This window comes from Larimichthys crocea, chromosome XI, assembly GCF_000972845.2.
Source record: "Larimichthys crocea isolate SSNF chromosome XI, L_crocea_2.0, whole genome shotgun sequence".
NCBI classification, from domain to species: Eukaryota; Metazoa; Chordata; class Actinopteri; family Sciaenidae; genus Larimichthys; species Larimichthys crocea.
The window spans coordinates 3,971,405-3,995,867 of NC_040021.1; the positions used below are offsets into that span (position 1 = coordinate 3,971,405).

The 24,463-nt window shown below is 41.6% G+C and overlaps 1 protein-coding gene across 2 annotated transcripts; it reads left to right on the top strand.

Moving 5' to 3' along the window:
• The first annotated feature begins 1,880 nt into the window (after positions 1–1,880).
• tagapb (T cell activation RhoGTPase activating protein b) lies at positions 1,881–23,318 on the top strand. 2 transcript variants are annotated; one of them, XM_027284501.1, is made up of 14 exons: positions 1,881–1,970; positions 6,025–6,110; positions 14,083–14,253; positions 15,804–15,968; positions 17,653–17,694; positions 18,171–18,255; positions 18,353–18,406; positions 18,702–18,771; positions 19,035–19,186; positions 19,457–19,618; positions 19,930–20,039; positions 20,330–20,516; positions 20,822–20,903; positions 21,410–23,318. In XM_027284501.1, the coding sequence occupies exons 1-14, from the start codon at positions 1,896–1,898 to the stop codon at positions 22,576–22,578; spliced, it is 2,610 nt and encodes an 869-aa protein (XP_027140302.1). In that variant the 5' UTR covers positions 1,881–1,895; the 3' UTR covers positions 22,579–23,318. The 2 variants fall into 2 exon arrangements, with proteins under 2 accessions (XP_027140302.1, XP_019124316.2); XM_019268771.2 differs by lacking the exons at positions 1,881–1,970; positions 6,025–6,110; positions 14,083–14,253 and adding an exon at positions 14,653–14,672.
• Positions 23,319–24,463: the final 1,145 nt, after the last annotated feature.

A 24,463-nucleotide genomic window follows, 5' to 3' on the forward strand; every position in this document is an offset into this window, starting at 1 on the left:
AAAATATCTGTTTAAAGTTTTATTTTTATTTTGTTTAAATAACTCCATATCCGTTTCACAAAAAGTTAAGCGATAACCTTTACAGGTGAACTTTTAATTTGAATGCACATGTCCAACTGTTCAGTGTTTCAGTATTTCTCCAACGAGGTGATTAGGTGTCCATGAATCGACCGCTGCATGTTCTGGTTCAGTGACAGTTTGTATTTAAACAGTCCTCTTCATCACGAGACCAAGACCAACACCTAACAATCCATCATCAGTACCACTGAGGTTAGAGTGACATCAGCAAGTCGACTTAAATTTACTTTTTTACATTCCAGTGTTCAGAATCAGTGCTGTATATTCTCCAATTAAAGCTCCCTATTGCAAAAAAATAACCGATATATAAAATATCTGTCGTATTTTTCTGCGGTGCAATACATTTGAAAAATAATCTCACCATGAGGTTTTTTTTTTATTTAACAGCAGCTCTCGAGCTTGTGACGATGCCACATGAGTGTTGTTACATTTAACACCTCTCTGCCCGGAGCCACAAAAGTCTCTATATAACATTTCACATATATGCAGAAGAACTTGTGACTGTACACACACTATGATGTGCAAACATTTTACTGCCTTCACCCTCAAGTACAGCAACTTAACTTGAATATTTGCACGTACAGCTACATTTCAGACAAATACGATCACCGGTTATTTTCCAGATTTGACAAAAACAAACTAAACATACTATTTAGTAGCATCTACCGGTGTGTGTTTGGTTTGTCCATTCTGGGCTGCTGTAGATATAAAAGGATCATTACAGGGTAATAATTGTTATTTTCACGTGATTAGATACTGATGAAAACAAACTTAACTTTTAAAGATCGAACCAGTTGTTTTCTTGTTAAGTCTAGAGTATCTAATACGGCACAAAAAAGAGCAGATAAAAGTCCACAAATTCTATTTAAACTTTTGTTGTGTTCTTACCTCAATAGTCACCTCACGACCGCCACATTTATTTTGTGACCCTTTAAGGGGCCCTAATGTAAAATGTAATATAATAAGGGGCCATTTTCCTGCATGAGTACTTTTATTTTTGATACTTTAAGGGCATTTTTGATGATAATACCTTTATACTTTCTGTGTTTTGGATCTGCTCATATCGTGTGAAGTAGATGAGGAGGTGTGCCTGAGAGTCGGTTGTTGTGATTGGTCGTGCCGGGTCAAAGATTCTTTCATCGCGGTGTGCCACTTTACTCCTTTAGACAAACCGTTGCTCCCTGACTCTGTCTAGTGTCCAATGTTTGCCACAACTGCTCAGTTAAGCAGAGAGAAAAGTGTTTCAAACAATAACAGTACATCTGTACCATGTGTGCGTGTGTGTGTGTGCACCTAATCATGTATGCCAAACAGGTTTGGTGGTGAATCCGTGAGACCCTGTTTTTCGGAGGCATTGGCTGTCACGGGATCTCACCCTCGTTAGTCTGGAAATGGGGACGAGGCAGCAGGGCCTGATAGGACAGCACAGCGATCTCATTATAGGAGGAAGCTGCCCTCACTGGAGCGGAACAGGACAGGCTGTGATGGAGAGATGGATGGGTACAGTTTGAGGGGGAAGGGGGGAGGGAGGTTGGTGACTTGGATCAGGCTGGCACTGCAGGTCCAGGTCAGGCACAAAAACACCCTCCCCTCCCTCTCTCTCTGTTTTGTGTGCCAGCTGAGCTTCCATTGTTACAACCCTCATTAGCACCAGTTAGAAGAAGAAGAAGAAGAAGAAGCCATTCTGCAGGACAGTGGGCGTCATTCTGCAGCCGCTCACAGCAGAGCCCTCAAACTGGGACTTCCTCTCTACTTCCCAGAGTGAAAACACAAACTAGAGTGCAGGGCAGCAGGGGGTTGACTTGGAAAACAGCAGCATGGACTCTCCGTATGGTGGAATTGCAGCAATGCGAAGAGGAAGCTATGACGACGCTGAAGCTTCTCTGCGCCCTGTGAGTATTGATCAAAGTCAAAGGTGGAAAAGATCCCGATATGCTCTTCCAGCTGTTCCAGGCTCATGTTGTAACTTCTTGATCATCAGTTGCTGTCTGTAATGAAATGAGGTTTGAATGCTGTGTTACATAAGACGCTGCTCGCTGTCATTGGTTGATACGAAACAGGTCGAGGGTGAAGAATATCTGAAGGTGTTGAGAGAGAAGCAAACCTTCCATCTCCCGGGGTTGTAATTGCAAACGCTGGTTGTTGGTTGTAAGAGCAAACTCTTGTTGTTCCGCTGTCTTATCTGAAAAGGAAACTGCTCTTTGAGGTTTGATCACATCGCCATCCGATCGTGGAAATATCCATCTGATGTCCTGGTGTTGTGTCGAAGTCTGTTTAGTTGAACCCCAACTTGTTATCTGAATGGGAAACACTAGTTTCTTTGAACTGTGATCTTTCCCTAACATTAACCAACTAGTCTCAGTAACTAACTGCACCGTGTTTACATTGGCACTTCTCTAAGGGTCTGACAAGCAATCATCTTGCTAATTGGGGTGCCCAATTAAGTAATTGTGGAAACAACAAAGGACCTATTCACTAGTTGGGGACTTGGAGGGTAGATAGGCTTTTTTGTTGAAGGGTAATTACATAAAAATGGAACATTAAAGTTGCTATAATCAGTTTTTATACAGCAACACTGAATAAACTTACCGTGTCACGGGAAAGCTGTTGCACGTAGTGACGTCTTACAGAGATTCTGCACGTCTCAACGGCGATAATGACTTCCGCCTCATTATTTTAGCACAATTAGAAAACTCAAGTTTGGCTCTGACCTCATAAGCAGATGTCTTAGTGCCAGATTGGGATGGCGTGTTTGGAGTTGTGGTGAACTGTACTGTGTGAATTACTGGACATCCATCCGGTGAAGCTAATGTTTGCTTCATTTCTTTTCTGTTACGTCACGAGTCAGTGGACTTGCATGTGCCAGCGTGGAGCCGAGACAGAGATTCTTTGTCAAGTGTTCCTGCTTTTGTTTGTTTTGTTTTGCCGTTTCTCGCTCTTTGTCTTCGGTTCCGCTTAAAATCAATTTCTCAGTTTGTCCGGCAATTAGAGCACAAAAGCAGCCGGGGAAATCTGTTTGTTTTCTTTCACCCAAATTAACAGAACAGAGTCGATGTGTGGAAGGCCGTTCCTGCTGGGGAAATTCAAAGAAAATGACAAATGTCATTATCATAAAATCCTGTACAGATACTCAGTGCAACCAGGAGCCGTGTGGTTTTGGGTTAAATGTCAATCTATCTAGGCAAAGGCATTCGTGTCCTCCTCATAATGAGTTGCAACAACTTTAGGGATCTCTTGATTTTTGAATCAAACACCATCATCAGGTCAAACTTTCAGTTTTGTCCAATAAAAGGAAGTGTCATCACAGCGGAAATTGAACCATCTCTGACCACGAGGTCGACCCAACACATCCACCCCGTGCATGTTTCTTCCTGCTACTTTCTGGAAGAGGTTTCTGCAGTTTAAACTTCCAGGATGGGAAAGTGTTTCTTCACACAGGCAATCATAAAGCAAACCTTTTACATCAGCTGCTACTCAATTCAGTTCTAAAGCTCCCTCTCTAGTATATATACCCTCTACAGGCATACATCTCCAAGTCGGTTTTGTCCGAACATTCTGCACTTTATGTAGCCCCCCTTTTTTTTTTTGTACTTTGTGTTGTAATATGTGTGCACTTTAACGTAGTCCTGTCTGCATCTGTCCTTGTAAACTGTGTAAACCAGGGGTCTCCAAACTACGGCCCGCGGGCCACATCCAGCCCACCTAAACAATTGGAGTGGCCCACTTAACGATCCCAAACAATCCCTCTAAACATGGCCTATTTTTCAAAATTGCATTTTCCTCTTATAAAATATCCACACTTAATGATTAAGCTTGGCATTCTAATTCAAATCTACCTTATTTACGAACTATTTACAGTACTAGCTAATTTTCATCCCCTCACACAATGGTATATTCCGACGTGACTTCCGCGCAGGGTCAGGGACGGCCACACGGTGCGGTAGGATCCCCTCGTGGGACCTCCGCCGTGGACTTAGTGCTCGCTGCGCCCTCTCCGCGACTGTTGAATCGCAACTTAACACAACTTTCACTTCCTCCCGCAACAAAATCGCAACGTAAATGTAAAAAGCACCGCAACTTTAACTGCAATTTTTTTGAAAACCCCATGCAACATCAGGGATTTTAGGCCGCAACTATTTCAAAAAAGGCCGCGAAATCCTGGTGGGACTGATATCATTTCCGGTGACTGACCCCGGCCCCCCATCACAGAAAGGCAAGTTGATGTGGCCCGCACCGAAAAAAAAGTTTGGGGACCCCTGGTGTAAACTGTTGATGTGACAATAAAACTAACTTAACTTGACCAAACCTATGATTAAACACCAAGAATCACAATGAATATTTTGGTTCATTAGTGTTGTCAAATTACAAACACACACACTGATGACAGACAAGCTTTTTTTGATACGACTCAATCTGAAGCTCTGATCTGACTAAAACTGTTGATTACTCACAGTGTGCAGGCCTTGTTGTTGCTATGCAACATGCAGTCAGATGTAAATCATAAATGCACTGGTAGGTTAAAAGGCATTTTAAAACCACAGGCTGGTTGGACTCTGTATGACGGGTAGCTTCTGTGAGATTCAAATATTTTCCCGTGATGATGTCGGCGTTGTTGCGACTGTTTTCTCAACTGGGTGAACAGGAACAATTTCCAAGGCAATCTGTTTTGGTAAATGAAGTGAACTGGATACATTATCTGTGTAGTTGTGGATGTTTTGCACATTCACCACCGCTGTGCTCAAAACTATGTTCAGATTCTTGATGTGCCTCCACTATGTGATTATTTTTAGAGAAGGGAAATTGTGACTTTGAAGACACGGCACTGACTCATTTCAGTCTGAGGGGTTTGGTCTTGTGAGGCAGGTTTCCTTGCTGGATTTTTAGACTGACACTTCCTTCTATTTTTATTTTTACACACTTCTAAGTCTTTGCTGTTCAAAAATAACCCGCAACAGACTCGAGAAGAGTCACACTGATAATTCTGGTGTCCAAGATGCTTCACAGCAAACCATCTGTTCTGTTGTTGGTACTTTCCTCCCTGACTAAAAATCCTCTGTGTTGTTCTGCTCCATTTGGTCAATAAGAATAACACGCAACATGTTCAGAGTGGCAGCGCTTCACCGAGGTAAAAAAAAAAAGGTCAATGAAGAGGTCAGTGAAAATCCGCTGGATTTGTTGAATGAAATTCTGGGTTGCAAAAATAAAACAGGACAAAAACAATAAAGTTCTGTGTGTACCAGAGTAAGAGTAGCAAGCTGACTATCTCTAACTAATGTATTGTTGTTGTTTTTTATTAATCCAGTGTTTTGTGTTCCCTTCGTTAGATGCATTAACAAATGTAACCTTGGAACTCTGTGTCCTCTGTTACATGAAGAATGTTTGGATAAAACAAGATGACACAGAACACTATGTCCTCTAGGACTCTGTGATGGATATATATATATATATTTTTAGCATTTTCTGACATTTTATAGACAAAAAAATCAATCGAGAAGATAATTGTCAGATTGATCCATAATAAAAAAAGCCACGTTATCGTCTGAGCGAGATTTAATACAGGATGGGCTTAAACCTCTCCCTGAAAATGGAGCTCTGGCTTTATCAAGCTTTATATGTACTGTTACATGATGATACCTTTAAGATGGCCTTGACTGCTCCTCATCGTGTCATTTCTACACTTTAGAGTTTAGTGTTAGACGTCCACGCTGTGACTACGATGACTCATTTATGATGACACGAGCTGCTAATTTACAGCTAGAGCGAGTGTCAAAGCAAGTGCGAAAATGAAAGAACGGGACATGATGTGGTGAAAAAACACATCGACATGGACCGTATGCACAAAATTTGACCTGACTTGACATCTCATTAAAAGAAATATTAAATGAAATGCCCTATAAGTAGATATATATTGTGTTAATCTGTTGTTTCACCTCTGTTTCCTCACAGCACCTCAGACACTTGGCTCACAGACGACGCTCTGCCCCGTCACTGGTCTTTGGGAAGGCGTTGGGGATGTCGTGGTCTCCAATCAGGTGCGTACCTCATTGTGACATGTTGGTGCAGCGATAAGTAGTCACATAGAGTATCAGCATGTCCAGTTGTTGGTAGGAGTGTTGGAGAGGAGGTCCTCTCTGAAGATCTGGAGGTCTTCAGGAGGTTTTTGAAGGTAGAGAAGGACACTGCTAAGACGTTCCACCAACCGGGAACAACCTACGAGAAAAGTTTGGATTGTAAGTGGGTGCATAACCGGAGATTTGTAGGCGATTAGCCGACCTTAGATCTTTTGGGTTGATTGAAGACCAGGCACGCCGACGCATTCTGGATCATCTTGTCATCATAGTGCAAAGCGGCACAACTGTGAAAGTTCGTCGGTCATCAATCATGACTCTTAAGTTTCTCGCTACACTGATCGGGGCGAGACACAGGGCGCCGATTTTGATGCTCATGTCGTGGTGTATAGATGCAGATGGTGTGCCTTCATGCATGTGGATATATCAGAGAGGCATTCAGGGTTATCAGTAGTTGTGAGGCGGGAAGGATGTTGTGTTTTTTTCCTGAAGCAGTCTGATGATCTGGAGATACAAAGCAGTGTTACATAACTGGAACCTACCTCTGATTTTCTATTATTACTATATAGGTAATAGCTGCTATTTCATTGATTGATTTTCAAAATGATTTCCAGTCCCTAACAATTTCTTTCTCTTTTTTTTATCATTTTATTCAAATTGAACCAATTTCTATCAAATCTGTAGCTGGGTTGAAGAGAACAGGAAAAAATCATTTTAAAAATGTGGAGCTTTAGAAACATCAGAAAAGTCAAAGTTCAGCATGAACACGTTGATAAGTTTCCCCAAGATGACGCAGTGTCGGTGATGTAACATAAAAAAAAATCAATCTCCCACGATGGCTGCAGGTTGTTTCATCTTTTGTGTTCAGCTGTCACCACATTTTGGTTTTTTCTTCTAACCAGCAGACCTGATAATCTGACGGCGCAGCCGGTGGTTACACAGACAGCAAATTTAATCTGAAACTCAAACAGGTGCAGCAGGTTTCTGTCCGTTCTGATGTATTTATGATGAGTTGTTTTCTTCCACGGTGTGTGTCTTGTTTGTAAGTATCTGACAGTAAGTTGCGGAGACGTTGTCGAGAATTTAACCCTCTATTGCTAACAGCAAAACAAATTTACTTACTGGTCCAACAGCTCGGCGTCTTTCAGCCAGTCCCAGATTTACTCTGAGAGTAAGTCACTCTCTCCTTTCTCTTCTTAGCTTCCTCAATCAGCATCACCGTCGGTCATTATGTCCATAGAGGCTGCTGAGCCTGCCTTACATTGCCCGCTTGCCCAGCTCCTGTTCTGGCACAACACTCCCTCGGTGCTCTGAACTCACAGTCCAGGCAGCCCAGCTAACAAGATGATTTAAAATCAATAATTTAATGGTATAAAAGTTATGCCTTATTGCTCCAACAAATTATAATAAGAGTTTATTTGTTCATTAAAGAGGATTATTCAAACAAAAGCTGAAATACCAGCAAAAATACCAACCGCTCTCTGTTATCAGCTGCTGATATGTGATGATTTGTGACATTTGGAAATGTCACCTTGGACTTAAGGAGATTGTGACATGCCCTTTTCACCATTTACTGACATTTCATGCAAGAACTGGCAGATGAAGTGTCAGTGGAAGCCCCGATTCAAAGAAAACATAGCCTGCAAATTAGCCACATTACTGTGCAGCCACAGACTGACGTTGCTGCAGCCTGCAGGTGGCAGCACACAGGAATACAAACTCATTGTCGTCACAGAGCAGCACCTGACAAACCACATAAAGAAAAAAAACAAAGTGTTTTCCTCACCTCGCCATGATGCCACCTGACTGATATCACCCCTGCTGTGTTCAGGTCACATAGCCCACTCTGTTCAGGCCACAAACACAGATGTCCCAGTGGGGGATTTACAGAGTGGGGTTTTGAAAGAGCGACCTTCACGTAGATCAGACTCCTTGAACCTCACTCACAACCACAAACAACGCGATGTGGACCAGACTCAAAACTTTTAATGATGACAGGACTGAAGAGGCAGACGGCAGAGAGACACATACAGTACGCCAGCAGCTTCAAAGTGTTACACATGTGAAAAGTTCAATCACCTACATCTCTTTTAGGATCATAAGAAGCCTGAACATTTGAAAGTATACGGTATTGCACAAGAAAAACATAAACGCAGATAAGATAAATCTGTTTTGATCATCACATGGGAAATTTGGTTGCTGTATGTTGCATAGGGACAGGAATAAATACAGATAAACGCATTTCTGTGGCACTTAATTTATCAAACACAGTCATGCCTTGTATAATCTAGTAGTGCTATTTGTAAGGTGAGTTATTTACTTGTATTAAAGTAGCTGCATCTTTCCTACGTCTTGTTTTGGTCTACTTTTATTAGGGCAGACAAAATAATATGTAACGTCTCAGTCTTTAGCTTCACCCTCTGATAAAGGCAACACTAACCTCTAGGGAAATATGTCAGTCTGCTACTTATGAAGCGTGTTTCCTTTTCCAGGTTTACAGCGCTTTTCTCTTCAGCCTCACATCAGCCAAATTTATCTTTATCTTTAACGTTTTAAATCATGCTCTGTGTCGTGTCAGAGCATCGAGGGCGCTGAGGTCAAGTCGTCTGGGGATCTGTTTTCTTTTGCACAACTTGAAGTAATAAATAAAATAAATAAATAATAAATAAATAACAGCAGAAAAGTATGATTAACTTAAAACTGATGTACGGTCTCTGGGATTTCTGTTAAGTAGTGGATAGTAGAGGGAAAATCCTGACTCCAGGCCATAAATTTCATATTTTCAAGGATTTAACACAGATTTAGTGGTCTGATCTAGAAGTTATTCAACACTACACTTATAGAAAATATAATAAATAAATAGAAATAAAGGTAATCCTGTGATCTGCGGCTCTGTAATGTCACCACACACCTAAAGTCAGTCATGTCAGACTCTTGCTGTGTAGGCTCTTCATCACCTCCTCTTGGATATGTGACGTTTTAACCCTTTAACCTTTTTGTTTGGATTATCGTACTTCACGCATAAAGACCACCAGAGCGCCTGGAGTGGGCGGGTAATCAAAGCAATCGAAAGAAAATGTCAGACACATCCCACTATCACACCTCCACCCTTCTGCTCAGACAAACACACACACACACACATTTCCATGAGGTCTAGGACTTTGTGGGTGTAAGTTTCACTGCAGTGGGACTGCAGCTGACGCAGAGTCTGTCTCAGCACCCAAGAAACATTTATCTATAGGTATTTGACTCAATCTAAATATTCCAAAACTGCGACATTATAATGAGATTCTGATTATGAATGCTACACACCGCTCTCAGGCGTCTCGATTGTTGACGACGTGGTTGCAGCCACGAGATTGGCTGACATCAGCCCAACAGCTGCACTTCATGATTTCAGACGTCATGTCGAGGTTTACCCGCCTACTCTGGACGCCACCTGACCGTTCAGAGGAGGAGGAGGGTACTCAGAACAAACAAAAGAAACGTTAGGCACATCCCACATCACACCTTTCACTCCTACAGTCGTCCAGAGTCCACGACAACGTGACAACATGTAAAGACCAAAAGATAAACTGACGTTCTTCCTCTTATATTAAAGATATCATGTAGCCAAGGACATCCACTCAATACCTGGACATTATTTCTAGTATTTCTTGTTGTTCTAGTTGTGTGATTATACTCTTTACATCTCATCTCATTACCTCATACATGGCTCTTATTTTGTAGTTTTGTAACAAGCTGGAAATCGTCAGTCTTCATTATGCTGGTTATTATACAGGATCACCAATGTCAGAGACAGACACCTCAGGACTAGATACCTCCTACAAACTCGTCTTTCTTCTCCAGGAGACACTTTGTAAGAATGAGCTTCATGACAAGCTGCACTATTACTAGCTGTGTTACCATGAATCCACATCTCATCAGTCCAGGCCCTGTGGAGATTACGTGGATGGTTTTGTTCCAGAGACATTTGATGTTGATCTTTGTTACCTTTGAACAGAGCGATCTAGTAGCACCTAGTAGTACAGCTGCTGACTGAAACCACCTCGCCTCACCTTCTTCTTCCTACCGTGAAGAGGAAACTAGGCCGCTAGGGCTGCAAAACGTGAGAAAAATATAACCTATAGAGAGCCTTTTGTCCTTTCTGGGCTACTGTAGAAAGAGTAAAAACTCTTAAGTTAACAAAAACATGAAAACATACTTATGCATATTATTTCTGCCATATTCTGTAAATAAAGCATCCCTAAATCTGACACACTGGACCTTTTAAGTACAATCCTGAGTCGCTTGTACTTAAGTATTTTAAATTTGTGCCACTTATTTAGAGTTTTTCATCATTTTGGCCTTCTCCGGTTGACTGATTCAAATCTATATCATAACGCCTGTGTGATGCATCAAATCATTCATAAAGATAACCCTACACTATGTGTGCTGGTTTCCGGTTTGCGGTCCTCTGGATGCAAATGATACCAGAAATAAACATCTAATCAATTGGGGGGAAAAAAGAGACTTAAAAGGTACCAACTTGTTTCTTGCATGCAGGGGACTGTAGATCTGGAACGAGCTCGATGAGAGTTTAAAAATGGTGAAATCCATCTCCACCTTTCAAGAAAAGCTGAAAATTAAGCTGATTAATTCTTATATATAGAGCTGCAACCTCTGATCAAGCTACTGTCAGTATGTATGGGGATGTATGGCTGTTGTCTTGTTTTGTATGTATTGTATTGTAAGCTTTAGATAGCTACTACTGGAGACCTGATTCACACACACAGGTATATAATCTTTTCTTTTTAAGTTTAAATAGTGACAATTACTGGATGTCAATATGTTGTTTAAGTCTGCAGCTGTGTGTGTGAATAAAGAAAGAAAGAACGAGTCCCCTACATTTATATGAAGACTTTAGTTACTAGTTACTTTGCAGATTCAGATTAATAGAACAAAACACACACACATACATGCATCACAAATTATAACTGTTCTGAGTGCTTCTTAAACTCTGTTCATGTTGTTTGCACATGTAGTGATAACCACCGGTTGGTGTGTACGTCTCCCACTGTTTTATTTGCCGGTATTTTATGTGTCATCTTCAGTAGGCCATGAAGGCCAACGGGGAAAGTACCTCTACTGCAGAAATTTGAATGTGTTGCCCCTGACAGTGGGAGCTGGTTTCAAAATGACTGAGTACAAACAACTCTTACTTCTTGTGTACATATTGATCTATGAGTGTTTATTTAAAATTCCCTATTAGGTCAAGATCAAAAATCTAATAAAGTTAAGGTCACAGGTTTTATTAGTTTTCAGCTTTTGCAATAAAACAAACATAAGTCAGATTAGTGTGTTCCTCTGCGATGCTGACAATAAAAACACATGAGCTTATTTAAGGCCATGCCTTCGCGCGCAGATCTGACATTTGTCTTCATATTAAAAAAATTAATCCACACTCTTCTGTTCTGTTGTGACAACAGTAACTTGTGCATTTTGTGTCGTTGCACACTATCAACGCTTTCTATATAATTTGCTAATGTTTGTTTATTTTCAATATCACACCTTCATGAAGATGACTAACCGATGTAAACCACACAGATGCAGATTTGAGAGCTGTTTGTGCTGATAAACTAACTGCGGCGTCTATTTGTGACCTGTCATGCCTCTAGTTCAGTAGAAACAAACCTATGAGTGATGATGAATTTATGAGAAGACTAATGGGATAAGAAACTACTAGATCATTTTACCTGTGTCTAACATTAATTCTTTAGTTTTTAGAGTTGAAATAATTCATAGTTTCTTAAACATGAGGGGCGAAAAATCTGCTTCATTAATGATTTCGAGGTAAATCTGATTCATTAATCTATAGCTCAATCTGTACTAATACAAATTCATGGGCATTGATGATATCGTCGCTTTGAATTCAAATGAGTTATAATCTCTCCCGTCTCTTGTAACAGTGAAGTTATGAAACACACTTGGATGAATCCCTTCATGGCAGCTTCATGAATACTAATTCAGTTCTTAAATGGCTCAGGCAAAACTTATGCAATGTGATACCGTAAAAATGTATCTCAGGAAATAGTTAATATGCATTTCACTGGAAAAACAGCTGGTGTGGTTAACTGTGAAACTACATTATGAAGCTGTTCTCACTTTGACAGGCAGAATTTTGACCCTAAAAGACTAAAACAGTTAGATATTTAGTGAAACACGTTATTATAGAGATAGAGAAGATCCATACCGCTACCATATTTATAGGATAAATAAGAAGCTGACCCCAGGAGATAGTTATCGTTAGCTCAGCTTACTAGCTAGCCTTGTTTTGTCCAAAAATTAACAAAAACTATGTGAAAACAAATAACAAGGGTTACGGGTAGTGTCTGGCACATAACACCCCAAAATCTACGATTTTTCGTACTCTTAGCTTAGCATAAAGACTGAAAACCGATAGAAATAATCCAGTTAGCTCACTAAAGTGTCACTAAAGCTCACGAATTAACACGTTATTTCTTAGTATGTTTAATCTGTACAGAAAACTAAGTGTAAAAACTAAAAGTTGTGACGGTAACGAGTCCCGGGCTAGCTGCTGTCTGTTTCTTTATGCTAACAAGCTAACGCGTTTAGCGGTTTTGGCTCCAGCTTTATTTTTTACCGTACAAACATAAAAGTGGTATCAATAAAATCTCCTTGTAATGTTGAATTTTCTTCCTGTACACTGTGTTTAAAAAAAGTCACTATTCATATGTGTGAAAATCTACAACTTGTTGTTTTTCCACTTGTTAGCTTAGCATAAAGACTGAAAACAGATGGAAATAATCAGCTAACAGTTAACAGAGTTAGCTCACTAAAGTGTCACTAAAGCTCACGAATTAACACGTTATTTCTTAGTATGTTTAATCTGTACAGAAAACTAAGTGTAAAAATTAAAAGTTGTGATGGCAACGAGTCCTGGGCTAGCTGCTGTCTGTTTCTTTATGCTAACAAGCTAACGCGTTTAACGGTTTATTTTTACCGTACAAACATAAAAGTGGTATCAATAACCATATTTCCCTGTAATGTTAAATTTTCTACCTGTACACTGTGTTTAAAAAGTCACTATTCATATGTCCGGCACCAGAAAATCCACAACTTGTTGTTTTTCCACTTGTTAGCTTAGCATAAAGACTGAAAACAGATGGAAATAATCAGCGAACAGCGTTAGCTCACTAAAGTGTCACTAAAGCTCACTAATTAACACGTTATTTCTTTTATTTCTAGTTTAATCTGTACAGAAAACTAAGTGTAAAAATTAAAAGTTGTGGCTAGCGGCTTTATGTTTCTTTATGCTAACAAGCTAACGCGTTTAGCGGTTTTGGCTCCAGCTTTATTTTTACCGTACAAACATAAAAGTGGTATCAATAACCATATTTCCCATAAGCGTTGAATTTTCTACCTGTACACTGTGTTTAAAAAAAGTCACTATTCATATGTGTAAAAACTTGTTTTTCCACTTGTTGCTTATTAGCTTAGCATAAAGACTGATGTTTTTCCACTTGTTGCTTATTAGCTTAGCATAAAGACTGAAAACATATGAAGGAAAACTCAGTCATTAAAGTGTCCAGCACACTAATTAACACATTATATTGAGTATGTTTAATGCATTTAATCTATCCTGGACTAGCCGTTTTAAAACCAGCTTCATTTTTTACCGTACGAACATAAAAGCGATATCAATCTTCTCTGACTCTCAGTAAGAAAGCCACATTTCCAAAAAAGTCTTTACAGTGTATCTAAAGTTATGAACTTAGGGACTTTTTCTTTTATGCTTTCACATCCTCCTCATCCAAGCACACATGCCTCTTGTTGTGGTGATTTCCCATTAATAACCCAAAAATTAGGCTGGGTCTGACATGTGGGTTGTCCATGTCATTTTGAGTGGTTTTCTTGTACATGTGTCCTCTCTCAGGGAGGAGGCTTCTTGTTGGGTCTCCGTGGAGCAGAGTCCATTCGTCCTCGGCCTTACAAGCGAGAACGGGGAGCTGCTTTTGGACGAGGGCGTCCAGGTGACCGAGGGCTCGAAGACCAACGAGAGACATCTGTTCCTCTTCAGTGACGTCATTGTCTTCGCCAAGCTCAAGTAAGAAGTGTATATATATATATATATCTATATATATAGATAGATATATATATAGATAGATAGTGATGATAGGTTATTTTCTTACTAATATGAGAATCAAATAAATGTCAACGGAACAAAGATATAACACCTGGAAAGTACAGAGAGACAATAAAAAACAAATATAGGAAACACGGCAGTAAAGCTGAAGTGTTATTTCAGAAACTTTCTGTTGAGAAGCGTCACACATTCATAGAGTTACACCGGGAGGGAGAGCGAAAGAGGAAGTTAAAACTAAATGTGTATTTTTTTTTGGTTTTCGGCTGGCGAACTCTCGGACTGTTGGGGAATCTCCAAGCGGCCTGGACTGTTTGTGTTTAGTCACACTGACTAGAATAAAGAAAGCATGGTGCTTCCCTTTTGGGGCGAGGTCACATGAGGTAGAAAACATTTCAACACGTTTTCAACTGAAATTCAGTCGCCTGAAAATAAATAGGGCAGTGAGATACTTTCACTTAGAAATGCTGGGTCATTCGTCTCACAGCACCTAAATGACTTCTATTATTATCATTATTAGTAGTCATCGAAAGTCTCTCTTTCCGTTGTTACTACGGGATATTATTATCTTGCTTTTCTGGATTTCCTATCTCGCCGTCCTTAGATCTTCAAGATGCTGGTTGCTCATCTTACTCACATTAGAGATGTTTTTCACAGACGTGGTGGTGGAAGTTTTATGGCTTTTGAGTGGGAAGACAATAACAGTCATCTCTTTACCACAACCTGCCCACTGTTCCAGTAGGTGCAGCACAGCTGAGGCTACAGTATGATACAATAAACAGACTTTGGAGTCTTTGGAGTCTATATATATATATATGTGTGTACATATGAGCATTCGATCCCGTTAGAGATGATTGTTCCTGGTACTTTACTCATCAGGTTCAGTTTACCAGTCATTGGTGGAGTACTTATTTTTCTTTCATGATGTTAGCCTCATCTTAAATCTGTAAAAAGAAGCTTTATTATGTCATTTTATACCAAGCATGGATTATCAAACAGACCCACAGGGGCCATAAAAAGACCCATGTGATCTTTCAAACAAACTGGCAGGCCTCTGCTGCAAACACGCAGCTGTCAGCTGGTTCCTGATTAAATGAGGTGGAAGCCACTTAAAAAAAAGCACGTTCAGACGACACCTCCGCCTCTCTCAACACTCCCACCTGCCATTCAGTGTCATTTACGAAGGCGTCCAGTGTGCAGGCTTCAGTTCAGCCTTCCCATCCTTAACTTCACACCTGTCCAAGATCATGCACAGAGATCAATTTTAAGCGTAGAGCTGTTTATGCTTTCTATAGATTACTTATATCATCATAACGGCACCTTTTATTTCTGTGCCTGGCTTCAACGCGTTCACAAATAGGAAGGACAGTGAATAGGAAGAAAAAAAACAAAACAGTCAACAACAAATAGGGAAAAGAAACAATCACTGAGGCTGAAATTTATGGAACTGAAAACTGCATTTCGATCTTGACTGTTTAGATGACTATTGCCTTTTTTTATTCTTGTTTCAACAGGCCGAACGCCGGCTACCGTCTGAAGCACAGAGTGAACCTCGAGGACATCTGGCTTTACGGTTTTGAAGATGAACCGGAAGACGAGGATGGACCGACAGGGGATATTGACCTCAGGGTGACCGCTGTCATGGCCTGGGCTCTCACTTTTTGCTTGGTGTGTTTTCGGTGAGCAGACATGCTTTACCTCGGTGCACAGTTGATGACTCGAGCACAAACAACGGCGCATTAAGTGTTTTAATTCACACGCCTGAATGCACGATACAAGCGTGTCTCTGAGGACCTTGATCCTCCTCCCTTCTTACGCCCTAATCCTGATCTTAACGCCTCTCGAAGATGTAAACGTGAGGAGAGGAATCTGCGTGTCAACAGGGAGATATTAAAAAACACGCAGTCTTGATGTTTTTAAAGATTGGAGACGATTCATGGCCGTCATCATCCTGAATCCCAGGTCTGAAAAAGACACAGATCAACTCATACAGCTACGTACTGGAGTAATATCGTAGACTTAGTAGTATTACAGACTCAACAAAGACGGATCTACATGTACGGTTCAGTCGAGTCTCGTGGCTTAAGAGTTGAGAAGATTCATTAACACTCACGTCCCTTCGTCTAAATACGAAGATACAGCCAGATGCATAGCTTAGCTTAGCACAAAGACTGGAAACAGATGGAAACAGCTAGCCTGGATTTGATCGAGCGTAACAAAAATCTGCATGTGGTATCTTGTCTGTTTAATCTGTGCAAAACCTGGAGAGATGGCTGCAGCTTCACGTTACAATAAAGATAAGAGATTGGCATCAAATCATCAAAGTGTGTGCAGTAAAGCTGACAAGTGTATTTCTTAAGATGTTGACCTGTTGACCTATAGCGTTAAAGGCCTTGTGGTCTTCACATGAATAGAGAAACACAAACATTCTTTCAGTTTCTCGTTTGACCCGGCTTTTCTTGCCCGGAATATTCACAAATGTAGTAAATGATCATATGATTTGTGATCTTTAAAACAGAGAAGTGGCAAAGAGAAAGTCCTCTCCGCAGCATCACAAGGTGGGTTGCAAAATAGGAAGTGCGGAGGAGGCCGACAAGCCGATGTCCATGTTAGGGAATTAACATCAGCTGACTTTTTTTATAGTAACACTGGCCTTTACAATAAACATGAAGCGTGGGAGAAACATCATGCTTTTTTGTTTTTCTAGACAATACAAGGGAATGAAAGTTTTCTCAGAAAATGTCTCATCGGAGACACTAAATGGGCCCCAGTTGTCTAACGCAGTCATCTGTGTTATTCATTGACTCCCACGTTTCTCGCAAAGTAATTAATAAAAACCCATAAAGCTGTTTTTGACTCGCCCTTGTCTTCCAAGATGATGAGCTTTGAGCTGTTTTGTTTGAAAACGAGATTTCTGATCGCACGATTTGTCTCTTGTAATGATTCAGCGTGTGAAAGTTTCATTCCTTATCACATGGAGCTGAAAGCTGACCACGGGGCCTACGAGAAAACGTGCTCGCGCTCGTCGTTGGGCACCGCTCTGGCATCGTCGAGCACAGGTTCACGAAAGGTGAAAGCCCTTCAGGTGTAGATGTAGGTACGCGTGTTTGTTTCGTCGTCATGTTTCCACTGATGGACGCTAAACCACAGCAACAAACCTAAGACTAGGAGGAAGTGGAACGTGTTTGCTTGGGGGCCGCCGTGACGCTGCTTCCTGTTCCCATGACTGAGTTACAGTTTCCAGCGGAGTTGTTAAAAGGCGGTGGGTGCGCAGTCTGTCTCAGTCCTCCCACTGTATCTGCTGGCCTGTCTGTCTCTCTCTGTGGATTAGTAACTCATACCATGCTGTTATTTTGCCCACAGCTCGCCTGAGGTTAAAGAACGCTGGTTAGATACACTTCACAGGTAAGAAACAGCATTAAACAACTATTATTGTCACGTTTAATAGACTGTGTGTTATCAACAAAAAGCCATACATATTCTCATATTCTCAGAGTTGGACACCACTTGAGCTTGCGATTGTAGAGTCGTATTGATCTTTGATTTTTGAGTATTGCTGCAAGGAGTAAATATATAATCATCAGCTACATCAATACAATACAGTACATATCATCAATGTTGGTTTCAATTGATGCTTTAACAATGAATGTTTCAGATAACATGGAGTCGAGTCTGGCAAGATGTGTCGCTCTGACTAAAACCGTGCCTCATGGCATCATATCGATGTACTGTTAAATAGCAGACGTTTTGTGCCGTAATTTAAAAGCAAAGTGCAGACTGAGAAATGTGGAAACTCGCGCAGAGGGTTGTAAGAAGTTAGTAAGAAGACACGTCGAACACGTACGAGTGGGTGTGTTACATGTATGTTTTTGTCATCGCAGGAAAATTAAAGAAGCAAAAGACAGGGTTGGTTGTGCTTCTTCACCTCCAGACGTCCTCATGAAGGTGTTGAGTAGCAGCATCACGGTAAGTGTCTCACTTTGCCAATAGAAACCAGTATATATATATATATATATAATAAAAGAGCTTACACTAAAAGCCTCTTCTCTCTGTCTTCTTCTAGACTAAAACTCTAACAGGAGGCGGCATGGAACCATTCATTGAGTTTCCACATGATGTAAGTAAAATCCCCATCTTCGTTAAAGACGTTCAAGCGAAACAACAGTTTGTGAAAGACACCTGCGCCTTTCCTCTCATGCTGAAAGGAGGCGATATATATATACAGCTCCTGAAATACATACAGCTGCACAAAGAGAAGAAGCTAAATTAAATAAACAAATATTTTACACTTTTTGGGCTTCTACGAGCCGATTGTTAAAACACAAGCGCTCCCCTTCTTCCTCTTGCGAGCTCGTGTTCCTCTTGCGCACTCGTCACCGCATTAACTTTCCTTTCCTATATTTTGTTGCCAGGGCGATGCAAAGACCTCTGCTCTGCCGAAGCAGTTACATAACCAAGAGGACAAGCAGCCACAGCCCAATGGTGAGTTCAAAAGTGGCAGTTTTGAGGGAGGGAGGGAGGGTGGGGCGCGTTATTTATGCCATGAGAGCAAAGAGAACATCCACAGAGGAAATCAAACTACTGATAAGAGTTCACAGGTGGAGAAAAGTGTTTTTGACACCTTCTGACTGTTGCTGCACGCCCATTTCTTGTTGCTGCGTTGCACAAAATCCACAAGCGTGAGATAAATTAATATAATGTGAAAAATCTTGCTGATGGAAAAAAAACATTTCTGCTCTCATCAGATTCCAAGTGGAAGCTGGTCAGGAGGTTGAGAACGACCTACAGCTTCTCCAGCAAAGCACGCCGATCCGATAACGAAACCAAGACACAGCTGTTTGGACAGCCCCTCTGCAAGATCTGCCCAGACAACAGCTCACTTCCCAAACCCATCGCAGTAAGTCGACTCTCTGTGTTAAATGTCAGATGTTTCATGTCATCACCTGCCAGTCAGGTTTGCAGAATAAATTATTTCCTGTCGTGCAGTGAGTATGAATAATAAGCTTGACCTTTGACAGGAGTTCTAAGAATTTCTTAACCAGGGCAGGAAACCATGCAGCTGCACCAGCTGTGCATTGGATTAGTAATAGCTCTAAAAATGCACACTTACACAAAACCTGTTGTTGCTATGGTAATCTCACCTCTTCTGCGCTCGTCCTTTCACCAGGAGATCCTGATGTTGCTCAGGAAGAGAGGTCCGTCCACTGAGGGGGTGTTTCGGAAACCCGGCAACAGCAAGAACATGAAGGACATCAGGGAGCAGCTCAACAGCGGCCTGGAGGTGGACATGGAGAGTCAGCCGGTCGTTATGCTCGTCGCCCTACTCAAGGTATGTACCCATATACTACTACTACTACTACTACTACTTCAACCATCACTACCACGACCACAACTACCAGTGTCATACATACTACAGCTGCAGCAGAAGACATACTCAAATCTTTTGCATGAGTAAATTTAAAGTATTGTGCATTAAGGTGTGTGCAAAGATGGGGTTCATTTGATACCTGTGAGTTATCTTGGTTCATCCTCAAATCCTAAAGATTTGACCGGTTCAGTTTGGTGGCACAGTTGACTGTCACTACTATTTCTGTATGAGTACCGGGTCTCACCGCCGTCCCTTCTCTTTGTTTGTTGCAGAATTTTCTGAAGGAAATTCCTGGCAGCCTGCTGGTAGCCGAACTTTATGACAACTGGATGACAGCACTGGACAATGAAGACAGCCGGCAGAGAGCTGTGGAAGTCAAAAAGTAAGCAAAGAGTCTAGACGGTGTAATTCCCCCCCCCCACTGACACTCTGCTCCTAAATATAAGTGACATTTGGTTCTGTGGTCAGAAAGTAAATAGATGTTATTTTGGAGTTTTTGTAGAGCGCTCCAACTGTCACCTATCTGTAGGCTGAACACAAACCACTTCTCTTTTTTTAGTCTGCCTTCTGTTTTAAAGAAGGAAGAAACTTTAAACAGAAAAAAAAGAGCGCCAAACTAATGTCTTCTCCCTCTTCTCTTTTTGTTCTCTCTCTTCCGTTTTTGATATGCAGGGTGGTAGACACACTTCCGGGGGCCAACAAACTCCTCCTGCAGCATCTAGTCTGCATCCTCCATCACATCCTCGAAAAGGCTGACATCAACAAGATGGACGCCTGCAACCTGGCGGTGTGCATCGCGCCCACGCTGCTGCAGCTGGATGGCATTCAGCTGGATGAGCAGAAGGAAAAAAATGAAAAGGTAGAAAGTCTTGTTATGATGATACTTTTTCACTTTTGGTGCTTTGAAGCTTTGCGGTTCACAGTGCAGAAAACCTCAACAAGGTTTCACAATAAATGTTACACTTGTACAGACTTCTTGTTAGATGTTTGTTTAGTTAAATGCAAATGAAAAAAAAACTTATCTTGACCATGTGATGCACTGCACTGTGCGGGCTGTATCTGTTATGAACGTCAGCTTTGATTTAGAGAGGTTATTGTTATCTGATGTTCGGTTTTAGTTTGGAAAATCAATAACATGTTTCTTTTTTTTCTTATTTTCTGTAGATCACGGAGCTAACTCAGTTCCTGATTGAGAACTGTGAGATTCTTGGAGACAATATCCTCAATCTGCTGGATACAGATGAAGGTATACATCATTCAGATCTCCCTTTAGGGACTGTACAAAAATATTTGTGAGGGGTTGTTGGCCTGAACTTAATGTTTGCACAGGTTGCAGGTTGTTTTGAACAACAGATTAATCGATTAATTAATGTTAATGCAGAACAAAGTGAAGGTAACTCTCTCTTTAGAGAGATAATGTTCAATCTCTTTTTTAAATAATGCTCTTACAAGAAACTAAGGAAACAAAACAACTTTTTTATGGAGACATTAGTGTCATCTGCATATTCTGAAACATGACATTTGACATAATTACTCAGTAAATCCTGCAAGAAGTTATCTGCTCTCCAAAAATGATCAAATATTTGAGGCCACCACCCCTTCAGCAATAAATACATAACATCTGTTTTCTGACTCCCAATTTTCTGACTCCATTCCCCCCTTATTCAGTCTTTTACCCAAGTTGAATTCAACTGACTGATTGCTGTAAATATTTAGAGATCCTAATCATGTCTTCCTGTTCCCTCTCTGCAGACTCGCTGTCCTCTCAGCATCATGACTCTGCGTATGACAGCACCGACCCAGATGGAGATGGAGAGGCAGGAGAGAGTGCCAGCTCCACACATGGAGAGATTGGGTCATCTTCCTCCCTCAGTCCCAGCTTCACCAACTCCTCCTGGCCAGCCGAAGCCATCTTCGACACAAAGCCAGGGTTCAACCGTCGCTGCTCTGAGCCCATCATCCTCCTCACACCCGACCTGGAGAGCGTCTGCAGTCACGCCAGAAGCCATGACGACTGCTCGGTGGAGAGGCGGGACTTTGAGGAGCAGCCTCTGAAAAAGCAGATCTCGGATGATTCCTTCTTGCTGAGGCGAAGAGAAGCGAGGCCGGCGATGTCTTTTCCGAGACTGAGCTGCAGCAGCTCCAACATGGATCCACTGCCCTACATGTCGAGCAGTCGTGTCAAAGACTCGTGCTCTTCCCTCGAGAGTGCCGCCTCTAACCAGTCAGAAGGCTCTGTCTTCACCAGCTCCCCTGTGCCGTCGCCAGCCTGCACCAGGAGAGCAAACAACACCAATCAGCCTCCGATGACTGCAAAGGTTCAGCAGGAAATCACCAGACCGATTACAGATGAGAAGAGGCGTTCACAGTCCTTGAGAGTCCCCAATAAAGTCCTAATGAGGACAAGGAGCTTAGGCGCCTTTGGCAGGAGCAGCCTAAAGAAAGACTCTCAGAAGGAGAACTCCTTCCCATGTGAAACTCTGCAGGAGGACTCTCAGAGTGAAGCAGATTCACCGGCCGAGCCTCCGCACAAATCACGGCCTCTGTCGGCCATTGAAGTGTTTAAGCACGTGGACAGCAAGCTGCCCTGCAGGCCTCCGTCATACGAGCACGCAGTGCAGAACACGAGTCTTCCGCCGCAGTATGGATCAATGACTGTACACGATGCCATAGTGCTGGAGAGAAGATCCCGTCCATCCTCTGTAAATTATGACTTTCCACCTACGTGTCCTGTGAATCAATACAAAGACTGTTTTTCTCAAGCGGTGCAGGACGAAGCCAACATCGTGGAGCGGAGGCAGCCTTTCCGCCAGAGAGCTATGTCCGAGTCTGTGTCTGCAGGTCATCGTGAGGTCGTGTCGCGGAGATGCAGCCAGCCCGTGTTTGAGGAATTTTCCTATGCAAAGGAGTCTTACGTTTGATTGACTTCGGGACTGTTGCACTGATCGGATTTTTAGATATACAAGCATTTATCTGAGTTGTACATCAGTGGGCAAAGCCAAAGAACCCATTTTCAGACTGCAAGTTAACAGCCTTGTAAGCTTCTTTTGTCTGAGGCTGGCTCTTTCTAACATAGAGAATCTAATACGGCTGGATTGTACATTTTTTTTAAATAGTTACAGAGCTTGGCTTCATGGTACCACCTACTTCTTTCATTACTCCTTCACTTATCACCGTCCTTTTGTCGGTCAGACAGAGAAACTGTGTTTTCTTAAGGCTTTGTCCACTGTTCACTTAGAGAAATGCTTGTATATGTACATAAAGTCTGTTCATATTCACTGCTTCACTTTGAATGAATGTCACGTGCGTGCCGCCTCGATGGTTGCACTTTCTCAGTAGTACTATTTAGAGTACACCATTAATTAAATATGTAGATATCTAGTCTACCACTATGAAGCTATGAAAACACAGTTAGCTGTGGATAAAATATGCTATGCCTTTTGATTTTCTATGTTTTGTTTGAAGAGTTTGTATTATAGTATAAATCCTTTGGCCTTTCTTCCACTACATTAAAACACTTTCTTGATGATGCTCTATGCTTTGTATGCTAAAATGTAAATAAAACGACAATGCAATAGATACAGGTGGGTAATCTTTGTCATGCAATCCCACCTTTTAGATAATAACATAAGGAAAGTTTCACAATAAAAGAAAATGACAAAGTAAAAAGATGCCTTTGTCTGTTTCTATAACACCTTTTTAAGAAAGGTTCTCGTTGCAAATGGCTGTTGTGGTCCTGATTGACAAAATGGGGGGTGAGTGAAGACTCAACTTCTCTTTGCTAGATGTGTTGCATAACAGGCCTCATTGAGAGAACAGCATGTTCTGGCACATGTGCTAAAACAGAAGGAAACCAGACACGGTCACATGGGCGGATTTGGTTTTTCTCTGAATTGCTGTTCCTCGTGCTCTGACGGCATAATGAGCCGATGCCACCTCTTCCTTCCTTTCTAAAGTTCTTTAACGCAGTTTCCTCCCCCCTCCCCGACAAGTCAATCTAAATCAGTCAAAAGTCAAGATGCAAGACCAACTACATTTGTGAAGCCTATCATGCATACAAAGAACAGAAAGATGCATTAATTAGCACGTCTGACACTGTGTCAACAGAGAATCAGTCATCACAAGCTCCATAAGATCACTGTGTGGCCTGATTTAATGCTACAACTAGGTCAAAGATGACTTTTTAAATGGGAAGACGTCTCATCTCAGTTATCAATCTGTCAGGTTCATGTGTATCCAAACTGTGGCTGCAGGTCATTTCAAAACTTCCACTTAAAAACTGACTCGGAGTTCCAATTTTAGTCTCTCAAAACAACATTGTGTGACTTTTCTATTATAAAATAACAGGTTTCGAAGTTAGATGCTACATTGATTGATTGATTGATTGATTGATTCCCACTCTGCACCCTGTACACTATGTAACTTTGTGTCACAATCCATTCCTCTGCTGCTCTGCCACTAATTTTCCACTCTCCTCCCCTCTGCTCACTCTCCCTGCCAGCCACTCCCCTCTCATCAGCCAACTCTGTTCACCTGTGCACTCAGGTGCTCCTCATCAGTCTCTAGCCACTATTTAAGCATCACCAGCCCAGCATTATGTCACCAGATTGTTTTTGTATTATGCAGAACTTTCCAGCACTAATCTCCTGCTTGATTTCCTGGTTCTGACCTGGACTCTTCGTCTCTGCCCTGGTAAACCTGACTGCTTTCCGTCCCCGACTCCGAATTCAGCCTTTGAATTTCCTGGTGTTATTTGGTGCTTGTCTTGCCTAGGACTTCTGAACTGCAGCTCTGTCTGAAGACTTT